General features: G+C 32.7%; 1 protein-coding gene across 1 annotated transcript; it reads left to right on the plus strand.

Moving 5' to 3' along the window:
• Positions 1-2668: 2668 nt before the first annotated feature.
• Positions 2669-4835, plus strand: LOC101492512 (cyclin-U2-2). The gene is made up of 2 exons (XM_004514179.4): positions 2669-3221; positions 3917-4835. The coding sequence occupies exons 1-2, from the start codon at positions 2815-2817 to the stop codon at positions 4182-4184; spliced, it is 675 nt and encodes a 224-aa protein (XP_004514236.1). The 5' UTR covers positions 2669-2814; the 3' UTR covers positions 4185-4835.
• Positions 4836-27088: the final 22253 nt, after the last annotated feature.

The raw sequence follows: 27088 nt of genomic DNA on the forward strand, positions 1-27088 counted from the left end.
CAGGGCCAAGCGAGGAAGGTAGAATTGTGGTAAGCCTTTTGATTCCTACACTTGATCTTTAACATCGGGAAGAATCACCAAGTATACTACACTAGTTGTTTCAGAGAACCCATGTTGTACGAATGCACTTACATAGAGTTCAAGGATGGAAAAATTCATTTCCAAAAGGTTAAAGAGAAGGAAGAGATGGACAAGTCTAAATGTTGCAAGTTCAATAAGTTAGCCATAATACCGATGACTATGTCCAACTTACTAACACGGTAGAAAGCCTATACGAAGAGGCAAGATGAAAACAATACACAGTTGCCAGTTGGAGCTCAGAATGAACCACACAAGTTGAAGTCTAAATCTGACTTTCCTCAAACTCGGAGGACTATTGACACAAATTCTTTAGCAGTAACTGGTTCGAGCGAGTAAAAATTCTTTAACAACATCTTCATCACTATGGTCATGAGCTATCTCCCCATCGCTATTGCCATCTTGGGAACTGAGTTCCTAAGTCAATTGGAAAATCTCCCATTTGATATGGTTGTTTCGGGAGGCTTCCCCAACACAACATTGGCCAGCGTGAATTCTATCAAGAAAAAGTTAACGGTGATAATCGTCAACATCCACTACCCACTTGACGGCAAAACTTCAGATTAATATCTTCTCGCTTACTAACAAAATGCTACCACTGAAAGTTTGAGCGTGGCTAATCACAAAAATAAGTGTGGCTAATATTTCGCTACTAATTTAGCCACAATCAAAGGTCTTTAAGATGTCAGTTTAGTGATAAGAGTTTGACATTAAAATCTCAAGAGATAGAGTTCGAATCCCATATGAGATAGTTGTAAAATGGTCATTTGTGTTATCGTTATTAATAATGGAAGAAAATGCGACCATGCAGTCGAAATTACTATTTTGATATCATTAGAGACTTATAAATCTTTTACGGGAAACAAATTTGTGTGTGAAACAAGAATTACCTCACTCGTGCACCATATAATTGGCCATAAGTAGAAGCTTATGGTATTTTTCATTCTCACAATTTAAGATATAATCTAATTGGTGTTTCTTTGATAGAAAACACGAAAAACCTAATATTATAATAGGGTTTGAAAACACAACGTAAATTTATATTTCTCTAATTTTTGCCGATTTATCACATATTAAATCATTGTATATATATCAACCATAAAGATCTTAGAGTGCAGTCGAGATACGCTATTGATATAAATTTTTTTGAAACTAACAACAAATGAAAATTATTTATTTTGTCATGTCATAGCATCCAAGTGACATAAAATTAAATAATTAGACAGAAGAAATAATTATGATTGACTGACAGTGTAAAGTTCTTATTTTGAATATTTTTTCTAAAAAAAAATTTAAACAAAAAATATTTGATAGACACCACAAATACTTCCTAAACATTTTTAACAAAATAAAAATAAAAAGTATGATTTGATAAATGTAATAAATCAACCGTATAATAGAAAGAAAGAGATAAAGAAAAAAAAATTAAATGAGGGTAAAAATAAAATATATTCAAATATCATTGTTCTGTTTTATACATGATCCACCATTGTCCATATGGGATACTTTGCTCATATTAAAAGTTGTGAATGGTAGAAGGAAACAACACAGAAGAAGAAGAATGCAATAAGGTTCACGTGGTACGGCTGCAAGTTGCAGAAACCAAGATTGTACGATCCAAAAGAGTCAAGCCCCATGCACGTGTGGAAGTATCAAGATTCCTCACTATTAGTACTTGTATAGTCCTACTCACAATTTGGGACTCTCAAGTAGCACAAATCTCGAAGGCAAGGGTCAATGCTTAAATGCCCCTAAATTTGTGGGTCCAATCACCAACCCACGTAACCGGCCAGGCTAGGAACCATCAATTTTCAACTTCATTTCCATTCTTACCCTTCACCACACTGTCGGCTATAACTCAAGGCTCAATTTCAAGGACACATAAGGAAATATTATCTTTTTCCTTCCTTTGCCTCTTTTCCTTTTTTGGAAAATAATGTTTTCATTTTTAAATATATATAATTATAATTCTCAAATATTAAAATTTCAAAAACATTTAAATATTTCATGTCGGTAAATTTATTGATGAAATTAGTAATCCAATATATTATATAACATCTTTTAATAAAATATTTAATAAATGAATGGTATATCAATATAAAATTATAAAAAAATTACAATTTACTAAATATTTGAAAATAGTTTTTATTTATTTAACTCTCATAGTTATTATGGAGATCGATCCCATAATTTGCATAATAATTGATACAAACAAAATCAAATTGATTAATATTTTATCATTTTAAAATATAAATAATTTGGTCAAAGAACATTTATGATGTTTTCTTTTTGATTATCTATTTTTAGATTTTTATAAGACAAAATAGTAAAAATGTATTTAAGTATCGAACTAACTCACAAACACCACATGTAAAAAGATTTATATAATTTTGATGTATTAAGATATTAAAAAGATATTGCCGGACATATTATTTTAATGGAAAGCGCTTAGCTGGTGATGTTCGTACTTTGGCTTCGCAATATCATGGGTTCGAATTTTATCATTTAATAATAACCATTCAAGCTTCCAATCACCTTCCATATGGCCAAAATCAATGTCATTTCCCTCTTTCATTTTTCAACTCTCCAAACCCAACTCTACTATTTTCTTTTGTATATAAAGCCTATTACCAAAACCATTATACACCAAAAAAACCCCACAATATCTTAGTACTTGGAAACAATTTTATTTTACCAAAAATAAAATAAAATATACCCAACTTTTCCTTTTTCTTCATGGCTTCTTCTTCTCTAACAATTTCCCCAAGAAAGCTTCGTTCAGATTTATATTCCTTTTCATACCAACAAGATTCTAGCACACCATTAGTAATAAATGTTCTAGCTTCACTTATTGAGAGAAGCATGGCTAGAACAAAGAGAATAGTTAAGAATTGTTCTAGTTCTTTGTCCAAAGCAATTAGCACAAACATCTTTGATTGTAGGGAGATCCCAGATATGACAATTCAATCATACCTAGAGAGAATTTTTAGGTACACTAAAGCAGGACCTTCAGTTTATGTTGTGGCATATGTTTATATTGATAGGTTTTGTCAGATCAATCCTGGATTTAGAATCAATGCAAGAAATGTTCATAGACTTCTCATTACAACTATCATGGTGGCTTCCAAATATGTTGAAGACTTGTGAGTTCTCTTTTTCGATTCTTCTCTCTTTCTCTTCAATTTGTTGAATGTTGACACATCTAATTAGTACTTGGTCTCAAACTTAGTTAATAATAAACTTTAGTTAAAAGACAAATCGATCATGAGTGTCTGAAATCAGATTAATTGAGAATCAGATGGTTATGATAAAAAAATTAACTAAGTTTAAATGTTACTTTATTATTTTTCTTTTTTATCCTACTACAACATTTTAATATTTTGGTAATGGGGTTTGTTAAATTGAAAGCAACTTTGTTTAAGTCAATCTCAATTACAGAATACTGATACTACTTGCTAACAACTCAAGAAAGGGACAATTTATTGAGTAAATCAAGAGCATATGTTATTTAACTACTTTTATGTTTAGTTTCTGGGATTGGATTCGAGACCTTTTGTTCTAAACTACTTTTATGTTATTTAACTCACCAATCGAACTACCTTTATGATATTATTTTCATTTTCTTATGTAACTTTTATTTACAAAATTATATCTTGTTTTTCCTATATAACTTTTGTGACCCAAAGATTTGTACATAGAAAAAAAATATTTTTTTAATTTGTTACAATCAATAAAAATGAAAGAGTGAATACACTATGAAGTTTTGCCATTAAAATTGGAAAGACAAACTACAAAGCTTGATGTACTAATAGAGATCATTTCTCTTATTTAATCACAGGAACTACAGAAATTCGTATTTTGGAAGAGTTGGTGGATTGACAACTAGTGAGCTAAACAAGTTGGAGCTTGAATTCCTTTTCATGATGGGTTTCAAATTACATGTAAATGTGAGTGTTTTCGAGAGTTATTGTAGCCATTTAGAGAGGGAAGTTGGAATTGGTGGAGGATACCACATTGAGAAGACACTTCGTTGTGCAGAAGAAATTAAAGCAAGACATAAAGAAGAAATTAGGGGATATACACAAATTCCCCGTGTCACATTATAATCCTTTTTTCAACCATCTTAATTTATGTGAAGTATAGTTTTAAATTGCAGTTGTTGTGGTGACGCCGCAAACGATTATGTTGTGGGATGTAGACAAATATAGTTGATGCGATGATCCAATTGCAAAGATTTCAAAATCTACAATATTACAACCGCAATTGAAGTTGTTGTCTGCAATTTAAAACTATGGTGTGAAGTATCTATCAATTTTGTCAATGTCCGAACTCTTCTCAAAGTCAAATTGTCACTGACCATTGTGTTGAGTGTCATCTCTCAACAATCTACAAAGATCGAACTCGAAATCATACGACATTTGAGTCAAGTTCTTCTCATTTCAACTTGCTTACAAATATGTAAGGCTACTTTTGTGTATAGATGAAGGTATAAAAATAAGTGTTTGTTGTGGTCTTGACTTGAGCAAATAGGGATATCAAGAGCACATTCAAATCATGAGAAATGTACAAATTTGTTTTGTTTCTTCACATGCAAACAATATATTTTCTCCAAAGATTTTTGCTTATTTTAAATAGGAGAAATAGGTGAATGCAATTTGTGGGCACGAAAATTAGCAGGATGGCTCATGGCATGTTCAATTGTGTGTATAAAATCATATGTGGAAATGTCCAGATGAATGGATATATTTTTTGTTCAATTGACTCAGTTGGATACATGGATTTGGGCTTTGATTATTTCATGAAAACTAAAATGGGTTGCTATTAGCACCTCTGTTTTTTCAATATACCCACCCTATTTTCAGAAGTATCTTCATTCATTTGATTGTTAATTTTTGAACAGTACTTAAATTAATTTTTAAAAACTTTAACTTGGCCATGACTCCAATTTCTCTCCTTGAATTCTTCCCTTTCTCTCTTTAGGAAGACCTCTATTTTGTAAATGGTGTAGATATGATATAAACTAGAGGTGTGCACGCTACATTCAAATATACAACGATGGATCTTGAGGATATGCAGGTTATAACATTGGATACACTAGCATATGATGCACTAACACAAAAGGAAATCCACATAAGGTTAAAACATGGGTGGAACAGTAAATTAATAATGTGTCCACTAAAACATGCAACTCCTCAAGGTTTAGCTTCCTCAATATCCTCTTTTCTTGGTATCTTTAGGCTTATCTTTTCTAGGTTCTTCTCCTTTCACTTCGAAAGGAGAAGCTGAACCAAACATTATTTAAAATGATTCTACAATAAATAAGAAGTTTTTGTTTTAATGAAGAAATTTTTAAAAAATGAGTTTGGTAAAAAAGTCATGAATTTAAATATTTCGATAGATTGTGTGTCTTATTCTCGGTTGCTGCTCCCGTCGAGACTCAACCATCTTCAAAAGTATAATATTTTTATTTTATATATTTTTTATAACACCCTAAATTTTATAATAAACTATTTTATTAGTTAAGTACGATTTTAAATAATTAATTTAATATTAAAATTATTTTAGAATATATGATGATAAATTTTCTGACAAATTTTTGTTATATAGGTGATTTCTATGATGTATTAGTTTTATAAATATTAGATTACATGAACGATATAAATAATAAATATTATATTTTATTATTTGATATATTTTTTTTTAAAATAATAGTATTTTAGTGTAATACATATATTTTAAAGAAAAATATTTTATGCGATTTTACGTGTATATACGTGTACCCAATTAATGTAATACTTTTATGTGCGCTTGACTGATGTTAAGTATGCACGTAGTTATATTTCAATTATTTATAACTATTTTCTATTTTTAGTTATTTTTTTTATGAATAATTATCTTGAGATAGAATTGATATTATGTTTGATTTCTTTTATTTTTATATACTTGTTATGACGTTGTGATTTTATATATATATTTATTATGATTTAGTAATTAATATAAAATATTGATATTTATTTATTTTATAATTTTGACTATTTTCTAATATGTTGGTATTATTAATTATAATGTGAGTATTTTGAGAAATAAGGATAATTGTAGATATTATTTTGAATGTGAGAGTTTCAATTATTAGTTTTAAAATATTAATAATGTTTTATTAATGAAATTGTGTTTTAAAAAATAAAATAAAATAAAACTAGTAAATCCTAAAAGGAGGCCAATGGATTTGACCCGAACCCTAATTGTTAATAAAATAAAACAAACAAAAAAAAAAAGGGAAGGAACTTGGACGACGGTCGTAAAACCAAAGAGAAACACAACAACAACCTATAGTTTGATACGGACGATCGATAATTGTTCTGAAAAAGTTTCTCCGTTCTCGTCCAAATTTCAGTATGTCGTTTTATTCATTTAGGTAGTCAAATAAATATGATTCCTCATATTTTTAACCATCCAAATTTCTCTCTAAAATACCAACTTCTCCGTTTATAAAATTCCTTAGTTTGAACCGTTCTTCTTCACCGTAAGTCCGATTTGATTGAAACCAACGCCAAAACGATCGTGTGAAAAATGGTTATTTTATCCACTGATTTGTTTTCTGATTTATGGTAAGTCTCCTTGACTGAATTTAGAAATTAATTTTTAGAGTGTCTTTTCATAATCTATTTTTGACATTTACCCATAAACTGTCGAGTTAGATCGATTTAATGACAAAGAGTCAAAAAACAAAGGTTGTTTTCTTGTGGAATCATATTCGTGTGTGAAAGCGTTGAAATAAGGTAAGGGGTGAGAGATCATTTGAGTTCATGGGTATAATATATATTCTGAGATGAACGGGAAACTGTATTTCCCAACGATTCATCCGGGGCTCGCTACGTACGGCAGTAGCCATTTGAGTAATAAATTAATTAATGTGCAAAATGGAAATTGTGAGATTAAAATTTGGAATAGAAATAATTATAAGGTGTTGGTTGATTCGTTAAATGCGTGGTATTGAATTTTATTGTGATATTTGATTTAATTCCGTTAAATGTGTGGCATTTGATATTATTGTGATATTTGATTTAATTTCTTTAAATGTGTGGTGTTTGATATTATTGTGATATTGGTTGTTGAATTAATTTTATGCATATGTTTGATTAGATGAGTTTAAATGATGTTATAATAAAAATAGATGTGTTGTGATAATTTTATGTAATGATGATAATGTATGATTAATAATGGTGATGTGATAAATTTGTGATGAATATATGTGTTGTTGTATGATTGATGATAGTGATTCTATAAATTTGTGATGAGTTTATGTGATGATGTGATTAATTATAGTGATGTTATAAATTGTGATGAGAATATTGTGAATCCAATTTGTGTTTGAGACGAAGGTCTTAATGGAGTATCATAAGTCAATGAGGGCAAAAAGTAAATATTGAGAATTTGTGAAGTAAAGATTATTTTGTCATCATATAGGTAGGGCCTGACAAGCCTAGTGATTCCGGGAAGTACAACTGAATGAGCCTGATCGTGGCGGCCTGCCGTCGAGCCTTAAGGAAAGATTGTTAGACCTTGGAGGTATTCGGGTGGGGAATTCCTAGGTGACTTGGAGGTAGCACTCCAAATGTCGGGAGCTACCACGCAACACACGTTTACATCGACTGTCACATATATGTGTCTCGGGTTGAGTTGATGGGATCTATGAGGACATGGCCAATTTGAATTGTCCGTCCACCGTGATGGTGGCATAGTATCGAGTCTCCTAACCAAGTACTTCAGAGTTAGAATGGTACCACATTGTGAAGTAGAGACTAAGCTCATGCATAGCATTTCATTTTATTGTGATTGTTTTGTTGTGATTAATATGTATCGTGTGTGGTGATAATTTCTCTTAGAAGATTTGATGTTATACTTAAATTTGTTGATTTTCCTTGAGTGATTTTGACTCTTTAATGTGATATTTTCTTGATGGAATGTTTGAGCAATGATACGGTTCTATTATGATTATTTGCGTGTTCTTCTTACTTGTATTATATTGTCATCATGATTTTAAAACTCACCTCCTTCGTTGTTTGTGTTTGACTGGCTTGGCCATGCGTTTGCAAAATCGCAGTATTACAGGTTAATGAATCTTGAAGTTCAAGTTTGGGAGGAACCACGCTCTGATAGGTGATACCGGGAATAAGAGCTTAAATTGTATTTTACTTATTTAATTTGAAACGAATTTTTGTATGAAAATCTTAGAAGTACTAGTAAGTTTTTAAATTAAATCAAGTAATAATACTTAAATCAAGTAATAATACTTAAATCAAGCTTATTGAGATTTCACTAATTTAATGGAAAAAATAAGTTTAAAGTGTTCCTTTTGATTTTTGAGAAACGTGATATCCTAAGTTAAAAATAAAAGTTTTTATTTTCTTGAAAACATATTTTTATTTATCTACTGCAAATTTTATAGAAATATTATATAAATTATTATATATATTATTTTGAATTTTAGGGTGTCACATTTTTGTAGTTTAAGAACTTTATTACAATACACCAAGTAGTAACCTCTTGAGTTTCGAATTGTGCGAAGTACCATTCCGTCAAAAAGTACAAGTTAAGACATATTTCGTGTTAGCTAAAGTTAAATCTGTCAAGTGGAATCTATCAAGTCTCTATTATATCCAAAATAATATTCCTTTAGTTAAATCCTAATCATAATGGGAAGAAGAATATACAGAGCGGATCTCGTGGCCATCAGTGCATCAACCAAGTACATTCAATTTATCATGATTTACTATTAGTCAATCTTATGCTCACTTAAGCATCGTAGTACCTCTGTGAGTGCAAGGTTCCCTATGATAGACTTAGTGTTTTGATGTAGTTAGAACTATTTTTTAACTAGATGATTTTGTGTGCCTTTGTTGATTCTTCTATTTTATATATCGACTAAAGTTCTTGAATCAAGAAACCTATTATATAAAGTTCATTTCATCATGCATAACTTTAGGTGCATGTTAGAAACATGTTTGAATGACCGTTCAATGCTTTAAAAACCTTTTCAAAGTGATATTTAACTTTATATAATTTTGCACCTTAAGAACTTTATCACAATACACCAAAAAGTAGTAAACCCAAGTGTTTCGGATTGTGACAAGTACCATTCAATAAAAAAAATACAAGTTAAGACTTATTTCGTGTTAGCCAAAGTGAAATCCTTCAAGTGGAATCTATGAAGTCTCTATTACATCCAAAATAATATTCCTTTAGTTAAACCCTAATCACAATACGAAGAAGAATATACAAAGTGGATCTCGTGCTGTGAAACCTGTAAAGGACATAAGCGTCATCACATTAACAACATCTACACACATTATTGATAATTATTCATCATATGCATATTTTTCATTAATTTTAGTTTTATTTATCTTTAATCATTCATCAATTTAAGGACTTATTTGGATATATTTTGTCGATATTAGTTCTTGATTTTTATAAAATATATATATTCTTATTTCTTTGATTAAGTGAATATTTTTCGTAGTTTTGCGTTGTTTTGTTGTTTTAGTGGAGTGCTGGATTTTTGGTGATAAATCAACATAACTTATGTAGAGTATTTCAACCATATCTAGAGATGTATATGTCCAATTGGAGTCAACCCAAGTGAAAATGAAAACTAAGATTCATAACTACAACTTTTATGAAGGCACTAGAACTAAATTCGGACTCAAGAGGAGAAAAATACAATGAATGTAAGCAACAAATGTTGTACGTTGGAGTGCAAATGCTTGTGTCACAGGCGCGTTTCTACAATATATTGACATTTTTCTTATGTCCAAGAGTGTTGGAGCCCCCCTGGCACACACTAGGGTGCATGATGCACTGCATAAGGCATAAAATGCGTTTTTCTCACTTTCTAGATATCTTTTTTTCTATTTTGAAATTTGGAGACTTGTGCCCTAGTATTGAAATAATTCATAGAAGGTTGGTTCTAACACAATTGAATGAGTTTTATCAAGAATCGTTCAAGAAATCTTTCTTGTTCTTCTTTAATCTCTATCTTTTGTATATTTGTCATGAGTAACTAAACGATATTTTTAGGGATGAGTGATACAAGATGAAATCCTTATTTGTCTAATTTGATTTCTAGTTATATGAATGAATTTATTGAATTATTTTTCTCAATTATGTGCTTAATGCTTTTTATTGCTTGATCATCTTTAAATTGTCTTACGATTTGTATTTTAAAACGGAGTGGACTTTACGAATGCTTGAGATGATAAATTTATGATATTTTAATCTAGAGATAGATGCAAGTCATGAAACTAATTGAATTTTTTGAGAGACAATTTGGTAATAGTTCAATAAAGAAATCTAGTAACTAGGATTAAATTAGAAACCAAAGTTGGATTCGAAGTGAAGTTCAACCCTGACATTTTCTTATTAGAAAAGTTGAATTCTATTGCTTTTGTTAGTTTCAAATGTAATTTTAATCAATTCCTGATTTTTTTGTTCAATTTTAGTAAATAATTTAAATTCTATAGTATAATGCAATCCTTAAGTTCTACACTCGGTCTCATTGTTTTATTATTACTTGCAACGATTCAGTACACTTGTTGAAGCATTATCAACTATAAATGTGACCGTCAGTGCATCAACCAAGTACACACAATTTATCATGACTTACTATCACTCAATCTTCTACTAACTTAAGCATCAAAGTACTTGTGTGAGTGCAAGGTTCCCTCTAACAGAGTTAGTGTTTTGATGTAGTCAAAACTAGTTTTTAATTAGATGGTTTTGTGTGCTTTCGTTGATTCTTCTATTTTCCATATCGACCAAAGATCTTGAATCAAGAAACCTATTATATAAACTTCATTTCATCATGCATAACTTTTGGTGCCTGTTAGAAACATGTTTGAATGAAGTTCAATGCTTTAAAAACCTTTTCAAAGTGATATTTAACTTTGTAAGTTGACTCATATGTATTTGAAGTGACCTACAAAGGTCTTGAAACCAATCTCAAATGTCTTAAATAGGTTAATCAATCATTTGATGTATCAGTCGATTCATGGAACTCTCTGAAAGTGGATTCATTCATACAACATTAAATCGATTCATGCACCGGTGAGTCAATCATCACGAATTGTCTTTAAATTAAACTATTCCATTGATTAAGTTTTTTTAATTAATTAGTAGCCTTCACTTTGGTTTAAGATTAATTTGATGCATTACTTGATTGATTCATGATTGGTGGAATTATCTGTGAATCAATCAATCAAAATCTTATTTTTAGTGTCTAACTTTAAACACATAATTGTAATTTCTCTATGGTTTCTTTTAAGAATTGTTTTTTTCTTTTTTTTATTATAAATAGCTTTGCTTAATACATTTTTAAAAAATATATGTGTTTAAAGTTCTACGGTCTTCGGGGCTATGTTTTCTATAAAAAATTATAGGTAGCACCACCTCAGAGTCAAAGTAATACCACCCAATATGCAAGTCTACCTTCTTCCTTGGTCTAAAACAGATCATTGGGAACTTGGTTTTCCTTTTTCATAAAATCCAACACTAGTCACATAACCATATCCCCAATGACTTCGTTACCAGCGGCTATCAGCCTTATCAATCCTACCCTTATGATGCCTAATAGAAAGATGATGTTTTGTTAACTGCTCATCCTAGTCCAAGCAAAAACAATGATGATTGAGGAACAAAACTGCTACCTAGCTTGAGTAGAACAAAAGAAACATACCATTCCAACGGTAGTAGTCACCCAACTCGCGTGTTGTCGTTCCTAAGCACATCTGATTTTATCCTGAACCAATTGTAAGATATGTTTGGAATCGTCCTTGTAGCACATTTCCAAGGGGATCATCTCTATCTCCGCAAACTTCAAATTCCTTAGAGAAGAGTTGTTAGCTCATCTCTTGTCCAAAATCATTGCCAACAACATAGAAGAAAGAAGAATGGAGAGTCACCACACTCATATGATGAACACATGTTTTTTTTCTTCCTATTCCCCGCTAAAGATACTCTAATTCTCCCAATCCTTAGCACAAGTGCAACCATCGATCAAGATCCATCTTTGTTGAATCATCGAACTCTAATGAAGATCAATATACCTAAGAATCGTTGGTGTTTGTGATTTGTCTCCTCGATGGTCCAAGAGTCAAGAGGTAAACACATGAACACTTTTAGTGAAATTTTGTGTTTACATAGATATTTTGCTCTTGAGATTGTTTTAAACATAGATATTTTAAAAGTATATTTCTTGATTGCTCGACAAGAATGTCACTTGAATGAGATCTCAAAAAGGCATGTATGATATCTAGTTCATTCATTACATGTATAATTACTAAAAGTTATCATAAATGAATTGAACCTGGACTAAAAGATAGAAAAGAAAGAAAATAAAAAAGAATACACTACAAATAAAAGGAAAAAAGAACAAAACAAGCAAAGGTAACCAAAATTCAAGGAAATTAAAAGATACATAGAAACATAAAAAAGGAAACAACGGACACCTGAATCAATCCTTCTAAGAATTGGAACAGAGTTTGAGAGAAAACTTAGAAGAAAAATGAGAGAAAACTAAGAGAAAAAATGATATTATTTAGTCTTGAGGCTATACATCACCACCATTATATAGGTGTATGAAATAACAAACAATTCTAACTGAATGTGAAGCCACATCAGCAACTTACAAAACAAAAAAGAAAGCCATTAATTGTTACGTAACTGCTATTTAGTACTTTTATCATCATCAATGCTCAATACCCCCTCGCAAGCTGGAGGGTGGAAGATTTCCACCATGCCAAGCTTGGTAATAAGCATGTTAAACACACTAGGACCAGATTTTTTAGTAAAAACATCTGCAACCTAGCAGCTGGAAGAAATTGGCAACAAACGCATCAATTCAGCTTGGGCCTTTTCGCGAACTAAGTGACATTCGATATCAAGATGTATCATGCGTTCATGAAACACGGGATTGACAGCAATATGTAGAGCACTTTGGTTGTCGCAATATAGAACTGGCATCTTGGAAGGGTGCTGAGAAAGATCACGCAAAAGGTAAGAAAGCCATTGAAGCTCGCGTGTATATATAGTATGCTGTTTCTTGGACTTCCAAGTGACAAGTGAGCTTCCTATGAAAAAGCAATAACCAGATATAGAACGACGAGAATCAACACATCCACCCCAATCGGCGTCACTAAAACCAAGAATCTGCAATTCAGAGTTGCAAGGAAAAAATAAACCAGGACCTGGGCTACGCTTGAGATAACGCAACAAACGGAGACCAGCACAGTGATGAGCTTTAGTGGGTGAAGCCATAAACTGACTAAGTTGCTGAGTTGCGAAGGCAATATCCGGACGTGTGGTGGTAAGATAAAGAAGACGGCCAACCAAATGTTTGTAAGTTGTGAGGTCAGAGAAAGGAGTGGTGGTGTAAGACCCATAATTTTAAAGTACACTTTATGTATTTTATATGTTTTGGATTTTGGCTCGGAGGCTTTTTAGCCAAAGTTAATAATATTATGGAGTTTATAGGATCAAAAAGTTATTTTGACACCGTTTAGAATTACTCGTCGATAAATAAATTTAAATTAAGTGCGGTAAATCCTTTACGGAGAATTTAATGCGTTACGGGTGAAATGGTAATTTAACAAATATCTAGATATTTTGAGATATTTGTTAAGTTATATATATATATATATATTTGCTTGGAGAGAATAGAAAGAAAGGAAATTAGAAGGAAGGAAAAGGAAAAGAAAAGGTTATATAAAGGAAAGAAGGAAATAGAAAGGAAGGAAAAACAAAGAAAGGAAAAAGGAAGGAAAGAAAATCCAAAACTTCATCTTCTTCCTCTCACTGCGCCGCAACCATTTTTTCCTCCTTCTCCCATTTTCATTTTCGTCGCTTTCTTTTCTTCAAAACTAGTAACCCAAGGTTGGGTGAGAGTTAGAACAAAGGTTTCGCAACTCCACTCTTCCTCTTTGATCCGAAAACGAAGAAAAACGGTATTTGAGATTCAAACACAAACCCCTCCGTTTCTTCTAGATCCAAGCTTCATTTCGCGAAGAGTTAGAAGGGAAAGTTGCTCACTACCATGCTACGGTGCTAGGGGACCAATTTGGAGGCGACGTTGCGAGCGGAGATTTTTACCGGATTTGCTCGCGGTGCCGTAATCGCACGTTAGAGCTGACGCGAAGGTAAGGGCTCCTTCCAAACTTTTAGTTTGCATCTAGGGCCTTATCTGTGGTTGTGTGGAAACGAGTTTTGTTAGGATTGGAGTATTGTTTTGGGAAAAATGATTTTACCTCATGTATGTAAGATTTTGAATAAATGAAATTTATTATGTTGATTTGTGTTCATCGTATTTGGCATGTTCATACTTGATGTTTGTTGATTGATGTGTTTTGGTGTGAATTATGAATTGAATGTGAGAATTTGTTTGAGTTTGTTTTGTGTGGAATTTGAAAACCATTAAGTTAAATGAGTATTAAGAATGGGGAATCTCTTAATGTCTCGGTTACTTAATATTTGTTTTTTTGAAAATCGTTTAAGTTAACTGGGCGTTAAGAATGGGGAATCTCTTAATGTCTCGGTTACTTAATATTTGTTTTTTTGAAAATCGTTTAAGTTAACTGGGCGTTGAGAATGGGGAATCTCTTAATGTCTCGGTTACTTAATATTTTGTTTTGAAAATCGTTTAAGTTAACTGGGCGTTAAGAATGGGGAATCTCTTAATGTCTCGGTTACTTAATATTTGTTTTTTTGAAAATCGTTTAAGTTAACTGGGCGTTAAGAATGGGGAATCTCTTAATGTCTCGGTTACTTAATATTTGTTTTTTTGAAAATCGTTTAAGTTAACTGGGCGTTAAGAATGGGGAATCTCTTAATGTCTCGGTTACTTAATATTTGTTTTTTTGAAAATCGTTTAAGTTAACTGGGCGTTAAGAATGGGGAATCTCTTAATGTCTCGGTTACTTAATATTTGTTTTTGAAAATCGTTTAAGTTAACTGGGTGTTAAGAATGGGGAATCTCTTAATGTCTCGGTTACTTAATATTTGGTTTTTGAAAATCGTTTAGTAAATGAGTATTAAGAATGGGGAATCTCTTAATGTCTTGTTTACTTAATGTGTGTTTGTTTGTGAAAAAGATCGTTTAAGTTAACTGGGCGTTAAGAATGGGGAATCTCTTAATGTCTTGGTTACTTAATGTTTGTTTTGAAAATCGTTTAAGTTAAATGAGAATTAAGAATGGGGAATCTCTTAATGTCTCGTTTACTTATGTGTGTTTTGGTAAATCGTGCAGACCCGTGATAGGTGGCACCTTGGTAAACGGTACGGGCCCGTGATAGGCAGTACGTTTACGATTTACGTTTGGTAAGTTGTGCTGACCCGGGATAGGTGGCACCTCGGTAAACGGTACGGACCCGTGATAGGTAGTACGTTTACGACTTACGTTCCTGAGGGAATTGTGTTTGTCCGTGAGAGACTGCACAGGTGTTTGTCCGTGAGAGACTACACCCTGTTAAATTGTGAATTGTTGGTTCATTTGGTATGTGTAGTAATTGTGTTATAAGTGTTCTGTTTTGGAATTTGGTGATAACATGTTGGATTGCTATACCATTTTGAAACCCATGATGTTGTATTAATTGTGTTATAAATGTTAAGTGTTATGTTTTGGAATTTGGTGATAACATGTTGGATTGCAATACCATTTTGAAACCCATGATGTTGTATTAATTGTGTTATAAATGTTAAGTGTTATGTTTTGGAATTTGGTGATAACATGTTGGATTGCAATACCATTTTGAAACCCATGATGTTGTATTAATTGTGTTATAAATGTTAAGTGTTATGTTTTGGAATTTGGTGATAACATGTTTGCTTGCAATACTATTTCGAAATTAACGATGTTGTAGCGATTGCGTTATCAGTGCTAAGTGTTAGGATTTGAGATTAAGTATGATGTTTATCGAAATCCCATTTGTCGTGGTGATTGTGTGGGAATTGCTAAGTGTGATTGTTCGGATTTGTGTGTAAGTGTTGATTGGTTTTGAAACCCTTTAAAAAGCTGATTTTTGCTGAATTTTGCTGTTTTCCTGTTGCTGTCTGATGTGTATTCGAATACAGAAAGCTGTATTCGAATACAGACATGTTGTTTTTGCCACTGACTTACTGTGTAGTCGAATACAGACTGCTGTATTCGAATACATTTTGCTACTGACTTGCTGTGTAGTCGAATACAGACTGTTGTATTCGAATACAGACATGCTATTTTTTTTGCTGAATGCTGAAACAGCCTTGTATTCGAATACAGAGATGCTGTATTCGAATACAACAATATTGTTTTGTTAAAAACTTCATTTCTCAACCTTGTTTATGCATGTTTGGCATATGGAAACCCTTTTAAGGTGCATGCTTAGTTGAAAGGTTATTTTGAGCATTTAAAATCTTAATTGCTATGTGTTAACTGTTATTTTTTTGGTTGGTGACCCTTTACAATTATTGTGGCAATCTGGGCTTTGCCCTCAGATGAGAGTCAGGACGGTCCTACCGGTTCGTACCCTACGGACGGGAATGGAGATGAGAACGCTTGACTACAGCTACGTTAGGAGGATCTCACGGGGCACGTGGAGTTCACTCAGGGTGTTTAGTTGTTTTGTAAAATGATCAGACTAGGTTGTCACAGAGGGAATGGATGTCTTTCTTTTGGGGTTGCGTTTATTTTAAACCGGAAGACTGTACTGTTACTATTATTGTCAGTACGACACCTTAGTTGAATGGGTTCCTTGTATCTTCTGGTTGTTGTTTAAATACTTTGGATGTATGTATTTGAGAAACTTTTTCCGCTGCTTGTAAATTTTAATGACTCAATTATTTATCCAAAGGCATTTCCTGATTTAATTCTCTGTTTTATTTTAATTCCTTTTGAAAAAAAAAAATACACCCTCGCTTTGAAAAACGGGGTGTTACAGGTGGAATCCTGATGCAACCGAACAATGGGATCCAAAGGCGTGTTGGCAGGCTTACAACCAGTAAGACCATAATCAACAAGAAGATCCAAGCAATACTTGCATTGGAATACCGAAATTCCCTTAGAGGAGCGGGCAACTTCCAGCCCAAGAAAAAACTTCAGCTCCCCAAGGTTTTTAATTCGAAAAGTATCATGCAAAGATGTATTAAGCACATCAAATTTAGACAAGGAAGTACTGGCCAGAATTACATCATCAATGTACACAAGGAGTGTAGTGAATGAAGTCTAGGTTGAGCGAACGAAGAGTGTGTGATCAGATTTTGCCTGTGTGTAACCATGGCCAAGAAGAAAAGTAGTAAGTTTTTCAAACCATTGACGACTAGCCTGTTTAAGGCCATAAAGAGACTTGATAAGCTTACATACTTATCCCGACTTGGGAGGAATAACACCTAGTGGTGGTCTCATATAGACCTCTTCATGGAGATCTCTATGAAGAAAAGCGTTCTTGACATCTAGTTGATGGAGGTGCCATCCATAAATAGAAGCCAATGCCAAAAGGACCTGTATAGTAGAAAGCTTAGCCACATGAGAGAATGTATCAAAGTAGTCCAACCCTTCAGTTTGATTAAATCCTTGACCAACTAAGCGAGCTTTGTAATGTTCAATGGTACCATCAGCATGCCTTTTGATTTTGTAAACCCATTTGCTACCGATAGGAATTGCACTAGAAGGGAGGTCAACAAACTGCCAAGTTTTGTTGGTATTGAGAGCTTCAATTTCAAGTCTCACGGCTTCTTTCCATCTAGCGTCTTTGCTAGCTGCTGCATAGGAGGGAGGCTCCATTTTTGAAGTAAGAGAAAGAGCATAGGCTTGATGTTTTAGGGATAGATAGGAATAGGATAAAACTTGGGATAAAGGATAAGTGGTAGTGGATGAAGCTGAGTTACAAACATAATCATTGAGGTAAGTTGGTGTTTGTGTGTGTCTGGAAGTTTTCCTAGTAGGAACATGTGTAAGGATTGATTGATTGGGTGAAGAAGAGTTGACTGGTGTAGATTGATTGGGTGAAGAAGAGTTGGCTGGTGTATCAACAAGCGGTAAAGGTGCTGAAGCAGGTTCGGTGAGTGTAGGCGGATATGGGGCATAAAATGCAGGTTTGCTGTCCTGAATTGTATGCTGAAAAGGCAGTTCCAAATTATAAAAGTGAACATTTCTTGATACAAATATTTCCCTAGTGTGAGTGTCTAGTAAGGTGTAGCCTTTCATACCAGACTTGTAACCTAAGAAGGCACATTTTCTTGCTCTAGAATCAAACTTATGACAATTAGTGGGTAAAGTAGATCCATAACACAAACAACCAAATGCCCGTAAAATTCTAAGATCAGGTTTTGTTCCATAAAGTAATTCGTATGAGGACTTGTTTCCCAACAATCTAGTGGGAATCCTGTTCATTAGAAAAACTGCATGTGGCACTGAGTATGACCAATAAGTTTTAGGAAGCTTGGATTGAAACATAAGAGCTCTACTTATGTTTAAAATGTGTTGGTGCCTTCTCTCCACCCTACCATTTTGTTGTGGAGTTGACACACAACTTCTCTGTTGTATAATTCCTTTCATAGAATAGAATTCAGTAAGTAATAATTCTGGCCCATTATCACTTCTTATAATTTTAACACATTTACCAAATTGATTTTCCACCAAAGCAACAAAACTAAACACTCTACTAGGCACTTCAGACTTAGACTTTAGCATCACAACCCAAACATTTCTACTGTGGTCATCTAAAATAGTAAAAAAATATCTAAAACCATTTATTTATTTAGTGGAGAAAGGTCCCCAAATATCAAGATGTACCAAATCAAAAACAGAAATAGCATTATGATTACTGATAGGAAATGACAATCTCTTTTGTCTAGCCATGTGGCAAATGTCACAAGGTGTTTTGCTGCCAACTGAAATGTAGCCATATTGCTTATTCATTTCTAACATTCTATCATATGACAGGTGCCCTAAAAGCAAATGCCATAATTCAGCAGTGGAAACCGTTGCTATATTCAAACTAGTAGTAAGAAAGCTAGATGTTGAACCTGATAGTTTTAATTCTTCCTGTAAGTAATAGAGTCCATCAAGTTGTTTAGCCAAATCAATCGTCTTCAAACTCCTCCCCTGTATCGTATAATAGTTTGATTCAAATATTAGTGAGCAAGACTGCTCAAGACACAATTTAGAAACAGATATCAAATTGACTACAAAATCCGGTAAGAATAGCACATTGTCTAACACTAGATCTACACTTAATTGTATTCTCCTTGTGTAATTAGCCTCAACTGAATTTCCATTAGGCAATTTCACATCAATAGGATTTACTTTGTTGTAACTTATAAACCAAGCAAGAGTGTGGCAAATATGGTGTGTGGCTCATGTATCTAGAATCCATGATGAATTAGTCAATTTTGAATATGGTGAAATACCTGGTTCTGGTGAAACATGTCCATACGTCTGCTCTTTAATTGTATTTGTTAAGCATCTGGAATCAGCAACCGTGTTCTTTTCTAGCAATGCCATTAGACTTTGGTACTGATCCTTTGTGAGTGCCACATCCTTTTCATCAACTCTTGAGTTAGAACTAGTTCCTCCTTTTTCATCACATAACTCAACTTCCGTATAATTTGCTGCATAATTGCTGCCACACCCAAAATTGGGGGGAAAACCATGCTTCTTGTAGCAAGTTTCAACTGTATGACCTACTTTGCCACAGTAAGTGCAAATCTTGCCACTTCCTCTACCTTTTCCATGAGGTGCACCACTTCTTCCTCGACTATAGGACCTTCCACCATCTACTGCATTTACTAATGCCATTGGATCATCAATAGTAGCAATTGTAGTGGAGGATACTCCATAGTTCATCTTTCTTTCTTGTTGTAGTATCATAGTAAACACTTTGTTCACTTAAGGCAATGGTTCCATTAGAAGAACCTGTGAAGAAGCTGTTTGATACTCACCATCCAAGCCTATTAGAAATTGTATGACTCTATCTTCTAATCTGAATGAGTTTGCATTTCTCATTGCATCACAATTGCAATAAATTGGACAAGAACTTTGCAACATAGGTCTGTACTGCTCTAACTCCACCCAACGTTTCTTCAATTATGTGAAATACTCAAAGAATTTGTTATCACCTTGCTTCAGATTTGCTATTTCTTGATGCAACTGAGCAACTCGTATTCTATCACCGCGCATAAATCTATCTTTTAGGTCATTCCATAGGTCAATCACATTGTCTATAAACATAACACTTTCTGCAATTGAAGAATCTGTGGAATTGGTAATCCATGAATGCACCATATTATTACACCTTTCTCAAACTGCAAAATTCAAATCACCTAAATTTGGTACATGTGACACCCTGAATCCAAATTGAAATGAAAAGTAAAATGCACTAGTTTTTAAAGAGATTTGCAGCGGTTCCAAAATAGAGTATATATATTTTTTTAAAAAAAATACTTTAAGGTTCAAGACGTCACATTCACTCTTACACAAAATACTTGGATAAAAATTTTCAATAAAAAAAATCCTTAATATTGAATATAGTTGATGTTTATTAAATAAATATTTTTGATATAAAAGCAAGTTCTAAACTTAGAGACAATTAATTTCTACCTCTGAATAACAGATAAAAATAACACAATTGATCAATCAAATTTACAAAAATCTAAATTGTTCATAACTCAACAAAATACAAAAAATTACTCCACCCAATATCACCTATTCAAAGCGTGGAACCCCAATCGATAACCTGAAATAACTGCGCTCTCGCAAGCGCCACACACAAGCAACGAGGGGTGAGCTTCCAAAACATGTAATAGTATAAAATAACTGAGAAGAACACGTAAAAAAATATTAAACACCGTATGATATCAAATCACAACCAACAAGAATAATTAAGGTAAAACATTGATACAATCCACAACATCAAGTAAGTAAACACACAAATCAAATAATGTTATGCATGCTCTTATACTCTAGACTCCTCCTCTTTCTTTGGTACCATTCTAACTCTGAAGTACTTGGATAGGAGGCTCGATACTATGTCACCACGCAAGTGGAATGACAATTCAAATTGGCCCTGTCCTCATAGATCCCCTCAACTCAACCCGAGACACATATACGTGACAGTCGAGGTAAACGTGTGTTGCGTGGTAGCTCCCGACATTTGGAGTGCTACCTCCAAGTCACCTAGGAATTCCCCACCCGAATACCTCCAAGGTCTAACAATCTTGCCTTAAGGCTCAACAGTAGACCGCCACGATCAGGCTCATTCAGTTGTACTTCCCCGGAATCACTAGGCTTGTCAGGCCCTACCTATATGATGACCAAATAATCTCCACTTCAAAAATTATCAACAACTACTTTCTCCCCTCGTTGTCCTAGGTTACTTACTCCATTAAGAGAACCATCATTGGCACGGGTCGAACTGCGATTTCGCAAACGCAGGGCCCAGCCAGTCAAACACAAACCACGAAGGAGGTGAGTTTCAAAATCACGTTAATAGTAAAATATAAGTAAGAAGAACATGCAACAATCATAATAGACCGTATCATAATCACATTATGATATATCAAAATATTTAAGTAAATAGTATCATATTATAACATCAAATTCACTCAAGTAAGATAATCATCTCATTATAATATGCATCAAATCATCTAAGAGTAATTATTATTACTTTTGAAACACATCAATCACCACAAAACAATCACAAGTAAATGCAATGCTATGCATGAGCTTAGACTCTACTTCACAATGTGGTACCATTCTAACTCTGAAGTACTTGGTTAGGAGGCTTGATACTATGCCACCATCCCGGTGGACGGACAATTCAAATTGGCCCTGTCCTCATAGATCCCTCAACTCAACCCGAGACACATATACGTGACAGTCGAGGTAAACGTGTGTTGCGTGGTAGCTCCCGACATTTGGAGTGCTACCTCCAAGTCACCTAGGAATTCCCCACCCGAATACCTCCAAGGTCTAACAATCTTGCCTTAAGACTCAACAACAGACCGCCACGATCAGGCTCATTCAACTGTACTTCCCCATAATCACTAGGCTTGTCAGGCCCTACCTATATGATGACCAAATAATCTCCACTTCAAAAATTATCAAACACTACTTTCTCCCCTCGTTGTCCTAGGTTACTTACTTCATTAAGAGAACCATCATTGGCACGGGTCGAATTCGTCACTATTCAATTAAACACAATATGTATTTCATGATATTCATCAAGGTGGTAATAGCAAAAGTCAAGGAGTACACATCGTCATTGCAGATTTCCATAGTCATACATTACATTCAAAATTTATCATCATAATACGTCATCTCAAACAATAAAGGGTCTTCACTCACATATAATAATAATAATACTAGATCATTCACACACACCACATCAATTGCAAGGCAAATAATTACAATTCATCATATTTTATATCATATATCAATATCAAGGATATATATAAACAAAACACATAATGCATCAAATACACAATTCTATAATAATTCAACTATCACACGATCTTCAAAAATCAAATCAAACAACATCCTATAAAAGTTTCTAATTCATATTTTAACCTCAAAAAATTCAAGTTTTCTCATTAGTCAATTACTACTCAAAGGGCTTCTGCCATACGTAACGAGCCCCGAATGAATTGTGGGAAATAAGGTATTCTCGTTCATCTCACTTAATTTATACTCATGCATTCGAACTCACTCTCACCCCATACCTTATTTCGACGCTTTCTCAAGCACATAAATCGATGGGACCTCTTAATAGCAACTGCAGTTGGACAACATACAACGAACGAATCCGAATAGATGGTGAGTTTACAAAAACGGTGAGACACAACTGATAAATTATGCAAAACATTAAAATCAATGTTAAATAATTAAAAATAATTTGAGTAGTCAAAATAACAAGAAGAAAAAAAATTGTAGAAAGGTCTCACCGACTTATCGGAGCGCCAGAAGGGTCTGACATCAATTTAGCCGAAAAACGCAACCGAGTAGTGCTTCTTGAAGGTTTCGACGAGACGAATCGAAGAATGAAATTTGTTTCTTGAAGGTTTCCTAATAAACAGTCGTGCCAATAATACTTTTGAATACTAATTCTATGATCAAATGATGTTCGTAGGCACTTAAAAGAGATAAGTACTTGGACCAAGTAAAAGCAATTCCTTGGAACAATTACGAAAGCATGGACAAGGACTCCACCAAACTTGTAATCTATATATGATCATCACTCCCATTAGATGAGTCCAAGAAGTGGAACCCAAATCCTTCCTTAAATCACTTGTGGCTTCGCTTTTCCAAATTGTTTTGTAATACCGATCATGAGTACAATTACTTGGATTTAACCCAAACAAAAATGAAGATGGTGCTCATAGTGCTCTGTCGTAATCTCAAATGCATAATCGAAGTGAAGATTAAGAACTAAATTAATAGTCAATGTAAGTGAAGATTAGAGATCGAAAGATGACTACTAGATGGTATAGATCGCCGCTTCTATGAGAAAAGGAAAACATTTTAATTTCTTTGTGAACCCTAAAGATAGCCCAATAGAAATCGATAGAAAAAGAGAGAGGCATTGCAAAACAAGAGATGTGTGGCTGTAAAAACCAGAGGTGCAATTCAAGTGAAGTCTATAAAAACCAAATAAATAATTTTTATTTTAAAGTCTTTTAAATAACCACAACTCTTTCTCAACATTTTTTAAAATAAAATTTTAACTACAAAATATTAATAATACTTTCAGACTAATAATTTACCAACTAACATAATTAACATTTTAAATATATTAGTAGTTAAAACTCTCATACCACCACAATTTTTCTAAATACTATTTTTGGAGAATGGTTAAAATGATAAAAATAAATAGTATGATGTCAATATTTTATATTAATTACGAAATTAAAAAAATATATGTATAAAAATCACTATGTCATAACATGTATATAAAATTAAAGGAAATTAATCATATTTATTTATCAATATAAATTTTAAAACACCTCTAGTACTAAATTAATCCTTTAAAATTTTATTAAATTAATAAAATAATTTATCATAAAATTTAGGGTGTTACAATTCTCCTCTTGTTAAAGAAATTTCTTCCTCCAAATTTGTGGTGAGTGAACTAATATCTGACTGACCAGCCTCAAGATTCAAATCTAGTCTCAAAGAATATAATAAACATATTTAGGACATTCACAACTCATTTAAGCATAATATGTCAAGAATCCTAGCATAATACGCTAACATGATACAAGAAATCAATTAACACACATCATATTCAACAACTTAATTATGAAGCAAATAACATGAATAATGATTATCATTTATATATAAAACTAAACATGTGAATTTAGTCAACAACAACTTACTACATTCAGTTTGATCAAATAACTCATATATCAAATACGGTTTCAACTTCAACTAACTTCTCAAACAATATGCTACAAGTTTTACTCTTCTTAAAGAATGTTTAAATCTTTACCACAATTACTCTATTGATTTCACATAATTAGATAGATAGTGAAACACTTAAAACATTTCATCTTCAAGAAATACAAACAGAAACGCATATAACAACTCAGTGACATGTAGTCACTTAAGTTTTTTATTTGAAGAGAAAACTAATGTTTATAATCATAGTGAAATAAGACAAATATTTTCACATATAGTTCAAGCACACTCAAAGTCTAACTTAATTTCAAAGTCTAACTTTATGTTAAAGTTTTATACAACAGATTCATTTATAGAATTTAATAAATAGTTCTAGGTCCTTGTCAAATCAGACAATATAGAACAAATAAGATACTAACACAATGCACTTATTTATTTAAGCAAGTTACTTAGGAGATCAAACACACTTAACTGAATATTTAATTTAAGTATACACCTCCAACCGAAATACACATCACATAAACAATTATCAACATTCAACATTGATGCCACATAAGACTCAAAATTGTATAAGAGATGAACAAGATTTTAAACTGTTTAAAAAATAAAATTAACAAGTATTTCTAATAATAATAACATCAGGTTATTGTCACCTCTTTTATCGACGATGAGTCATCAAGGTAGCTAGTCCCTCTTACTCATCTAGTCAACTACTTATGGTAACCATAACTGTGTCATCCAAATTCAAATATGGGTAGATCAAGGTATCATTAACGTGGTTCAGGAGTGCGAAGACGGCGCCACAACTCCTACTCCTTACTCCTTACTCCAAGTTAAAAATTAACTTAATTACACATTGACAATAATTTATTTGTAACTTGCAAGTAGTAACAGCGACTCTTACATGAATATATAATCAATAATCCGATTAAAGAAATATAGAACTATTTCACTTTTAGATGCGTTCAACTACTCTAACTCTATACACTGATTCCCAGTAATTCGAACGCTTGAAACACAAAAATTTAATATATACATAATCTTATACACATTCACATAATTCATCCAAAATGAAAAAAAAAAAAGAAAAAATAACGCCAAAGTTTTATGTTCATCTCATAACTCAAATGATGATTCTAACACATGTAACATACTTTCATATAAAGCTAATTGCTCCAAATTGATCACGACTAATTTTTCTTTTTAATTAATCATCACTTAAAAGTTATAATAAATCAAAGCAGAGATTTCCAAGTTGCAAATATGATAGTTTATTATTTATTGGAAGGTACAACACAGTACTAAGTTAAATTGAATCAAGTTAAATTGAATCAGGTAGTACATAAACTACTTTAAAGGTTACATATCATTCTAAAAATCAATTTTTAGACTTGAATTATTATAAGATGTATCACTAATAATTTATCACCCAAAGAAATTATTGAGAATTCAAAATATTTGTTTCCATAAACAAAATATACAATCCCTTTTAGTGTTTTATTATTGCCAAAACTCTATAAAAAATTACCAAAACTCGAGATTTCAAAGTTACAAGAATTAACGGAAAAGAAAACAAATTTTAAATAGTTTAAAAAAATTAAAATACGGCAATTGGAATGAATTTAGCAAATATGAATGTAGCTTGTTAAGATCAAAGTTAGAAGCTACAAGCAAGATGATACACTCCTGATTTCTCTCACTTGATATTTCAAATTTTTTATTTCAAAGGCACAACAAATAACAATATCATCCATCTTTCTTTCATCCAAATCAAAATAAAGAATTAATCCATTTGTTGATAATTCATTGATCCTACTTCCCAGGCCTAAATCACTATCTACCATCCAAATGATATTTTTACTTGCCAATCCAAATGATATTTTTACTTGGATAAACCAACCCAAAATAATCAGACTTTGCAGCTAACCGAAGCAGATTGCATCACATCAAGGAAAGCAGTAGAAAACAATATCAAATGAATTTTCAAATGCAGGTTAATTGAGTACGTAATCTAAGAGAAAATAAACATTAGCATATGCCACAAATCCAATCAACAATTCAAATTAACTCAGATCTCAACAAATACACACCACAACAAGAAAGAGCAACCAATTAACGTTAACAATTGTCTTCAAAAATAAGAGAATTTGTGTAACACCCCGTTTTTCAAAGCGAGGGTATATTTTTTTTTTTTGAAGTAATTAAAAACGAACTAAGAAATAAATCAGGAAAATGTCTTTGGATAAATAATTGAGTCATTATGATTTACAAGCAGCGGAAAAGTCACTCCAATTATAAATCCAAACCATTTACACAACGACAAAAAGGTACATGTAACCCATTGAAAATAACATGTCAAGCTGACAATATTAGTATAGGTACAGTCTTCCATTTTAAAATAAATACAATACAAAAGAAAGACATCTGATCCCTCTATGTCAACCTAATCTGATCATATTTCAACACAACTAAACACCCTGGGTAATCTCCACGCGCCCCGTGAGATCCTCCTAACGTAGCTGCAGTCAAGCGTTCAGCCCAGATTTCCACAATAGTGTAAAGGGTCACCAACCAGAAAATAACAGTTAACAC

The sequence above is a fragment of the Cicer arietinum genome, chromosome 3 (genome assembly GCF_000331145.2).
Source record: "Cicer arietinum cultivar CDC Frontier isolate Library 1 chromosome 3, Cicar.CDCFrontier_v2.0, whole genome shotgun sequence".
In the NCBI taxonomy this organism is placed as follows: Eukaryota; Viridiplantae; Streptophyta; class Magnoliopsida; order Fabales; family Fabaceae; genus Cicer; species Cicer arietinum.

Coding starts and splice junctions, on each gene's coding strand:
- LOC101492512 (XM_004514179.4), top strand. CDS start 2,815: ATGGCTTCTTCTTCTCTAACAATTTCCCCAAGAAAGCTTCGTTCAGAT. Junction 3,222..3,916: donor TCCAAATATGTTGAAGACTT/GTGAGTTCTCTT, acceptor ATTTAATCACAG/GAACTACAGAAATTCGTATT.